Here is a 10,000-nt window from a genome sequence, read left to right on the forward strand (position 1 = left end):
TATAGTATTATAATATGGGTATGTTGTCTGGTTTGACTGTGCATGTCATTTTGACTTGTCTGTATTCTCCAAGACAGGGCTTCTGCTTGAAACAATATCTGTTGATTCCATTATTAATTATTAATTAACTATAGGCTTTTGTGTCTTTTTAGTTTTAAGTTTATTTGTTTGTTTGTTTTTTTTCTTTACCCTATATTATAACTTATGTATACATCCACCATCCTCGACTTCTATCTATCTACATGCAGAAACACATACATTCAAACTTGTTGAATGCTTCTAGCATTAAGATCACTAATTCAGTGAGATTTCTGAAGTCTTTGTTTCTTTTTTCTTCTTTTGCTCTTGCAGCAATAAATAATACACTGTATAGTAATTTATAATATAGCATATGCTGTATTTGATATTTTATATATATAATGTAATTAATGAGAAAGACAGATGGAAGATACAAGAATCTTTATTGATCACTACAATCGTTTCAACCCATCTGGTGTCGATCTCTCATGGGTAGGATACTGAATAACAGTTTTAGGTGTATCCCTCAGTGTAGATGTGTCTCCTCAAGTGATTTCAAGAGGTATCTCGTTAAAATAAACTCTTTTTCACACAGTGAATGTGCTTTACTGACAAACTACCAGGTGTGTACCATATAATTTATAAACTACCAACTATAGGATCAAAGTGTAGGAAGTTAGTAAGCTTCGAGCAGTCTATAGAAGGTATAAAAAGCAACTTTCAGGAGCAATAGTGGTTTATTGATCTAGAAGGTTGTAAATTTTTCCCAAATCAAAGTTTTGTAAGCTGAAAGAGTTATTTTATAGTTTGTGATTAGCAACTGGGGTTGCTGTGTATGCAAATAAAAATCCAAATTTAGGGAATGGAGTAGATAAAATCCTATCTACATATGTTTCATAGCTAGCAGAACCTCAGAAGTAGTATATATGCTAGACCGCTGAAAGCTTTTTTTCATTCTCTCTGTTTATTTTCTCTTATTCCTTTCTGTTGATGAGCATTGGCTTGAAACATAAAAGACTTTCATTTTCCCAAGCATCAAACTAATACACTTGTTTGTTGTTCATACACCTCTTTCCATCCTTTTTTTCTCTATAAATTGCATCTATATATATATATATATGTGTGTGTGTGTGTGTGTGTGTGTGTGTGTGTGTGTAATGTGAGTAAATGGCACCTTGGACTGATGTCTTGTACTAATGCCTTGTTTGGAATCTAGTAGTTGAAAATAAGAGCAAATTCCATGCACTTCACGTTTAAGACTCTGATGAAGCTATAAGGTGTTACACAGGCACTCAACTATGAGTCCACCACATCTTACAGTGGAAACATCTGTAAGCTAATGAAGTTCATTATTTATTCATTTGTCATTTCTTCTTTCCTGTTACCACTCTGTACTGACACTTCACTCAGAAGCACACATATATTGAGTTCTACACCAGGTTTTTAGCATTGCAATGCCTAAATAAGATATTAAAACACACACTCACAAAGATACATATTCATACATATATACATATATATATATATATACATATATATATATGCATGCATGATGGTAAATCTGACATGCTCGTATGTGTCTATTTACACAGATATTAAATTCTTAAGATGTCAGCACTCACATGTAGCACATATGATAATACAGAAAAGGTGCTGTTTATTTGTTATACGTATAGGTAATACAAGAATGTCAGCATTCATATGTAATACATGAATGCCAATAATTCTGTATTACGTGTGAATGCTGACATGTCTGTATTACCAGTATGTATTGCATGCAAACGCCGGCATTTCTGCATTACATGCGAATGCCAATACTTCTGTATTACCTGCATGTACTACATGTGAATGCCGACATTTCAATTCAATGCCACTATCAGTTATAGACAAAACAGATTCTTTGTTTATTTAGCAAAGTCAGAGAGATCTATTTCCATTAGATGGAATCGGTTTAATACAGCAGATTGCTACATTTACTGAGTCTTAGCAATTTCCATCATTGATTTACATTGATTTTGTTTTTGTTTTTTGAGGGGTTTTTTTTTCATTTTTGGATGGGTGGCAGGAGGGGAAGTTTTATTCGTTTGTTTTTTTAGATTTTTTCACATGCATATTATGCCTGTGTGTATGTTTGCGTAAATGTATGTATGTATGTTAGTGTTTGTAGGGATCTATATGTAAAGGTATGCCTGTGTATCACAACATACATGCACACACACTTGTCTCCATTCCACCAACACAGGTGTGTGTGTGTGTGTGTGTGTGTGTGTGTGTGTATGCTTTGTACATATGTGTATGAGAAAAAGTTGTTTCCAAGTAATTTTTGACGTGGGGCTTTTTTCTGTTTATCATTATCCGACTGTACATACATTTGAATATGTCATATATATATATATATATATATATATATATACATGCACACACACACACTCACACATGCATATATATATATATATATATATATATATATATACACACACACACACATACACACATGCACAATCATATATATATACACACACACATGCACACATATATATATATATGTACACCTACACATGCATGTATGTATATATATATATATACACATGCATATATATGTGTATATAGGATGGAGATGGGAGGGAAAGCAAGGTAGTTGTGTGTTAGTATACATTTGCATATCATCTAATATTAATGCATACTTAGATAATCTAAAACACAGAAAAAGAAAACATATATATATATACAAAACAACAAAAGCAACAACAAAAACAGATATGGGAATAGACTAACAAACAAACAAAAATACAAAACACACACACACACACCAGGCACAGAAGCTGCAACACAAAAGCCATATCAAAATCAATTGATTTTTTAATCATTAGTATTAATTACTTAAAGAGAATTGGTATGTAGTGCCGGCAAATGGGCAAATAACTATGCATTATCTATGCTTTCTTCCCCAGACTTCTGCTATTTTGGTTCAACATGTTGGCAACTACGATATTTCACTGGAAGACGCAGTTCCAAATATCAGCTACTTTGCCAATAATGTATAGTTACATTTTCGATGATAGAATCATATTTGTTCCTCATTAAACATACACACATTTCCAGGGTGGGATTTCAGGGTGAGATAGCATTGGCGTTTAGTTTCCAAATTTCTTTCTTCCTCTTGCTCACTCTTTCTCCTCTCTCTATCCTCTCTTTCTGCTCCCTCTCTCTGTCTCATCCTTCTCTCTCCTCCTCACCTCTCTATCTCACACTGGAAGAAATCAGCTTTGGTCACACTTGAAGAATGAGGAGCTCTGCCAGGTTTCAAAATGCTGAAAACATTTCTCATGCCACACAAAGACTTTATGACTCCATCAGGAGTTTAGTAGCCTAAGGATTTTTGCTTTCCTTCTGTCCATCCAAAATTATTGCAATTTAGTCCCATGAAGTTATGAATAAGCAGAACAGACTAATAATCAAAGGCATTCCATTCTTGACCATCCCATCTAGCCTTATTTTCATTTATCATATCCAAGACTACAATATTCAAAATCCTTCTACATTTTTTTCAGAGGTAATCTCTTGATTTGAGGAAGATCTGGGTGCTATTTCTAGCAGATTAAGTGACTAGGGAGATTCCCTAGGTTGATAAAATAAATGCCAGCCAAATATTGGTACTTGATTAAATTAAATTAAGCTTCAACTCCCAAGACCCTAACTTTGGACCTAATTTATGGAACCATTATCATTATATTTGGCCTTATTAAGGCAGTGAGGTAGCATAAATGGTTAATTGTTGATTGTAGTATTTATTTAGGTTTTCCACATTCTGAGTTCACCTTTTATCCTTCCGGATCAATAAAATAAGGTACCTGTCAAGTACCAGAGTCAATGGCATCAACTGACTCAGTCCTAAATTCAAAACCATTATTCATCATCATCATTATCATCGTCATCATCTTTTAATGTCAGCTTTCCATGCTGGCATGGGTTGGACGGTTTGACCAGAGCTGGCAAGCAGGAGAGCTGCACCAGGTTCCAGTCTGATTTGGCTTGGTTTCTACGGCTGGATGCCCTTCCTAATGCCAGCCACTTTACAGTGTGCTGGGTGCTTCTTACATGGCACCAGCACTTTATTATTATTATTATTATTATTATTATCATTATTATTATTATTTAAGATGTCACACAATATCCAATATCATGATGTTATTGATTGAAGATATTGTTTTTACCGGGGATTTGTATTGTCTGTCAAGTGACAATAAGGACCTCAGATAGGCAGTACTTTATGCAATATGTATGCAGTTCCAGGTAATGCCAATTTTTGCAATACATCTAGATTGTAGGGTCTTTTAAAAGTTTCCAGATGTTTTTTCATATTATTATTATTATTATTATTATTATTATTATTATGATGATGATGATGATGATGATGATGATGATGTCAGTGAGCTTGCAGAATCGTTAGTAGGCTGGACAAAATGCTTAGCAGTATTTCGCTCGTTGCTCCGTTCTGAGTTTAAATTTCGTCATGGTCGGCTTTCCGGGGTTGATAAAATAAATCCCAATTGAAGACTGGAGTCAATGTAATCGACTAGTCCCCTCCTCCAAGATTGCTGCCCTTGTGGCAAAATTTGAAACCATTATTATTTTTGTTGTTGTTGTTGGCAAGCTGGCAGAATCATTAGCATGCTGGAAAAAATTCTTCCAACTCTTCACACTCTGGGTTCAAATATGACTTTACCTTTCATCCTTTCCAGATAGTTGAGCACTGGACTCAGTGTAATCGACTATTCCCCTCCCCTTAAAATTGCTGGCCTTGTTCCAAAATTTGAAAACCATTATTATTTTTTTTTTCCACTGTGTGGACACTTTTTATCTCTTTGCTACACTATTACAATAGTTTTTACTATTACATCCATAAAAAACCCTTCAAAATAATATGAACATCACAACCTGTCATTTCTTTATATGGCTTTTTTCTACATATAGATCAAGCTAAATATCTGCTAAAAATATTGCTTTGCCTTATATTCCATTAACTAATGTTTGTTCTCTTCTTCTATCTATTTCCAGAAGACAGAAAGTTGTTTGTCGGCATGCTCAATAAACAGCAAACAGAAGATGACATACGTCAGTTATTTCAGCCTTATGGGACGATTGAAGAATGCACAATACTGCGAGATCAAAATGGAAATAGCAAGGGTAAGATAATGATGTTTTTCAGTTCTTCTAATTTTTCACTGTCCATAGAATCTTTTACTGTCAAGCCATGGAATGTTTGAATGCCGGTGGTGTGTCACAGCTGACCAGACACTGAATCCATTTTGGTAACAGTATCTTCTGACACTGGAGACACACATACACACATGCATCGTTTCTCCTTGTATTTCTGTCTTTTACTTGTTTCAGTCATTAGTCTGTGGCCATGCTAGGGCATGGCCTTTTAGTCAAATGAATTGACCTCTACTTTTTATCTCTTTTAAACCTGGCACTAATTACTTTGGTCTCTTTTGCTGAACCACTAAGTTACACAGAAATAAACACATCAGCACCAGTTGTCAAGTGATAGTATGGGGACAAACACACACACACACACACACACACACACACACACACATATATATATATATATATATATATCTTATACGGACACACACACACACACACACACACACACATATATATATATATATATCTTATACGGACCCTGAGTGGGGGAGGGGGATCATATGAACCCCCAGTTGAGAACCACTGACTTAGATAGAAAGAAATTGAGGGCAGACATATAATGCTAATGTATGAAATGTATCACTATGTGGCTGTGTCAGAAATACAATAAAGGACATAGATTCTGGCCTTTTCAGTTCCAGGTTCAAACCCTGTTGGGGCTCATCCCGACTTTTTTGTTCCTCATCCTAAGATAACAAAGAGACAAAAAAAAGTAAAGTGTCAACAGTGTACTGAGGAGCAATCAATCTGTTGTAACCCTATATGTACTGATTTTGCAACCCATTGCCAATTATTGATCAATGTCAGATCACTTCAATAATGCTGCTAGAGAAAAGGCCTTGAAGGACAAACCACCAATGCAGCTTCGGTCTGCTAGAAATAGCAGCCAGATTTCTCTATCACAAGCTACCATCTTAAAAACAGAAACTCACACATATTCAACCACTACACTCTGGTGCACAAGTTACCTAATGCACTCAACAACTTTTTGAGATGAGTTATTAAATGTCAGGACATTTAAAAAAATCATGCTTTTGATGCATTGCGTGGATGTATCAAAGTGCAATACATGCATCCATTTCTGTTCTAAAACAATTTCCATATTTATTTGTTGTCTTAATATATAGGTATAGCTGTGTAGTAAGAAGTTTTCTTCCCAACCACATGGTTCTGGGTTCAGTCCCACTGCGTGGCATTTTGGGCAAGTGTCTCCAACTATAGCTTCAAGCTGACCAGTGCCTTGTGGGTGGATTTGGTAAACAGAAACTGAAAGAAGAACATTGTGTGTGTGTTGTTTGTCCCCTACCACTGTATGGCAACAAGTGTTGGTATGTTTACATCCCCATATCTTAGTGGAGACTGACAGAATAAGTATCAAACTTCAAAAGAATAAGTGCTGGGGTCGATTTATTCAACTAAAATTCTTCAAGTGGTGTCCCAGCATGGTCGCAGTCTAATGACTAAAACAATTAAAAGCTAAAAAAAAAAAGATGAACAAAACTACTAGAAAAGTTATGATGTGTCATAACACTTTAAGCATTTTGTTCAATGAGTCGTGGGTTAAAAAAGGTCATCAATCATTGCATTAAATAATGTAGTACTAGATATACATTGACAGGAAAAATGACAGGATGGTCACATCTGGAACTGCTTTCATCAGAGCTGCTCTGAAGCTAAACAACATCAACAGATCTCAACTGTTTCGTTACCAACCCAACTGAAACTGTCTCTGGCTCTGAGTACAAATGTCTTGTTTTCATAAGTTTTGAATTAAAATCTTCCATGAAAACTTAGTCACAATTTATGTTCCTAACAATTGCTTAATGATAACTAAGTTATTTTACTAAATTCTTTGTTATATTTAAAATTAATTGAAAGAAACACAGAGCATCTCAGAATTAATACAGTAACGAAAGGGTTACAGAGTACAAAATCTTTCCTCTTTATCTCTTTTAAACTTGCAGCTTATGTGTCAGAAACAAAAGTCTATATCTGGTGAGTGTTTTATAACTAACGTGGAATATCAAGACTTGGGGTCACAAACACACATACATATATATATATATATATATTATCATCATCAACACTTAACATCTGTTTTCTATGCTGGCATGGGTTGGACAGTTTGACAGGAACTGCAAGGTCAGGGACCACACCAGGCTCCATAGTCTGTTTGGCTTGGTTTCTATGGCTAGATGCCCTTCCTAATGCCAACCAATCCATGGAATGTACTATGTGCTTTTTACATGGCACTAGCACCCACACCAATGCTTTTTACACGGCACCTTGGTTTTAGGGCTTTTTACTAGGCACAGTTTACATTGTGTGTGTGTGTGTTTCCATCAACCAAATCCAGAGTTTTGGTAAGAGATATTTGCTCAAGGTGCCATGCAGTGGAACTGAAGCCAAAACCACATGGTCAAGAAGCAAACTGTTTATCCATTCACTCACAGACATGATGGTCACAGTTGGAGTTCCTTTGATCATAGTTCTACTCAATCAGGACTAACCTGAGGTTAAATAACAGTAACTGGTGAAAATAACAATTTCTGTTTTTTTCTTTTTCTGGAAATGATAAAAATTACAATTGAAAAGAAACTGAAGAAGAAACAAATGTGGCATTACAAGTGGGGAAGACCAAACATTTCAGGCAGATTAAAATTTTGGACTGTAAGATGAAGTATAAGACTGCAGATTTGGACAAGACACTTTGACAGAGAACAAAAGGCACTGACTGAAATGTTAATCTCCACTACTTTATCACAAGACCCACCAACTTATACAACCTCTTCTATTCTATTTTTATTCTTCTCAATCTGATAAATGCCAACACAGACCATCTCTAAGCCTACACAGCAGTTGTAGTGACTATCATTATATTTTGGATTGGATTTCTCTCTCTCTCTCCCTCCCTTTCTCTCTCTCTCCCTCCCTCCCTCCTTCTCTCTCTCCCTCCCTTTCTCTCTCTCTCTCTCTCCCTCCCTCCCTCTCTCTCTCTTGTTTTATTCACTTTTTCAGTGATTTTTTTTTTACCACCCCCACTTCATCTTCATTTTATTTTAATGATTTTTTAAAATATATTATTGTCATTGATTGATTGATTGATTTCATTGATTTTTCTTTATGTATTTATTTTCTATGTTTTTCAATGATTTTTTTTCTGAATTAGAGTTGACATTTTTCCAATATTAAATACTTTTGCAGGTTGTGCATTTGTCAAGTTCTCTACTCACGCTGAGGCACAAGCAGCAATTAATGCTCTCCATGGTAGTCAGACAATGCCAGTAAGTAGCAAATGATAGAATCATCCGGAAACTAATTTCCCTTTTTTTTAGTGTTATATCTATTTATTTATTGTATTATTATTAGTGTTATCATTAATAGTATTATTATTATTACCATAAAAGTATTTCTGTACTAAAATTATGATTAAGGTGATTGACTGAATTTACAGTACAGCATCTACAGCTTCTAGCTAATGCCTTTGTGGTATATGATAATATTTGATTACATTCTGAGTTCAAGTCCTGTGAAGTCCCAAGTTTGCCTTTTATCTTTCTGGGGTCATTAAAATATGTACTAATCAAGACACAGGGAGTCAGTTAAATTGCTTACACCTCTTCCACTTCAAAATCTATAGTCTCGAGACAAAGTTAGAAATGATCATTATTATTATTATTATTACTGTTATTATTATTATTGTGTTAATGTGGTGAACTGGCAGAATCGTTAGCATGCTGGGAAAAATACATAGCAGTATTTCATCTCTCTTCGTGCTCTGAGTTCTAATTCTGTCAAGATTGACTTTGCCTTTCATTCTTTTGGGGTCAGTAAGATAAGTACCAGTTGAACACTGGGGTCAATGTAATTGGCATACCCTTCCCCTTAAATTGCTGGCCTTGTGCCAAAATTATTATTATTATTATTATTATTATTATTAAACCAAGAAGCTGGCAGGTCATCAGCACACTGGAGAAAGTGCTTTTTTGTAGTATTTTTTCAGGTTTTACATTCCGAGCTCAAATTCCACCGAGGTTGACTTTGACTTTCATCCTTTTGGGGTCGATAAATTAAGTACCAGTTGCATACTGGGGTCGGTCTAATCAACTGGCCCCCTCCCCAAAAATGTCGGGCCTTGTGCCTAGAGTAGAAAAAAATAAAATAAGTACCAGTTACGCACTGGGATTGATGTAATCAACTAGCCCACTCCTACAAAATTTCAGGACTTGTGTCTATAGAAGAAAGGATTATTATTATTATTATTATTATTATTATTATTATTATTATTATTATTATTATTATGGCAGTGAGTTGGCGGAATAGTTAGCACATCAGAGAAAATACTTAGTGGTATTTCTTCCAGCTCTTTACATACTGAGTTCAAATCCTCTCATGGTCAACTTTGCCTTTCATCCTTCGGGGTTAATAAAATAAAATATCAGTCAAGTACTGAGATCAATATAATTAATTTAGCCCCACCTTCTCTCAAAATTGTTGGCTTTGTGCCAAAACTAGAAAGCATAATTATTATTATTATTATTATTATTATTATTATTATTATTATTATTATTCCTTCTATTTGGTGACAAGCTTGCAGAACCATTAGCACACTGGCCAAAATGTTTAGCAGCATTTTGATCATCCTTACGTTCTGAATTCAAATGCCATCAAGGTTGACTTTGCCTTTCCTCATTTCAGGGTTGATAAAACAAGTACCAGTTGACCACTGGGGTTGATGTAATCGACTTGCCCCTCACCTCAAAAACTG

At 35.0% G+C, this 10,000-nt stretch overlaps 1 protein-coding gene across 1 annotated transcript in view; it reads left to right on the top strand.

The window, feature by feature from the left end:
* Positions 1-10,000, top strand: part of LOC106882486 (CUGBP Elav-like family member 4) — a 520,684-nt gene that overhangs the window by 399,484 nt on the left and 111,200 nt on the right. Inside the window, exons 5-6 of the mRNA XM_089355915.1 lie at positions 5,077-5,205; positions 8,437-8,516. Of these exons, the coding sequence (XP_089212041.1) occupies positions 5,077-5,205; positions 8,437-8,516 (209 nt within the window). The remainder of the gene's footprint in view (positions 1-5,076; positions 5,206-8,436; positions 8,517-10,000) is intronic.

The sequence above is a fragment of the Octopus bimaculoides genome, chromosome 8 (genome assembly GCF_046866305.1).
Source record: "Octopus bimaculoides isolate indiv1 chromosome 8, ASM4686630v1, whole genome shotgun sequence".
Lineage (NCBI taxonomy): Eukaryota > Metazoa > Mollusca > Cephalopoda > Octopoda > Octopodidae > Octopus > Octopus bimaculoides.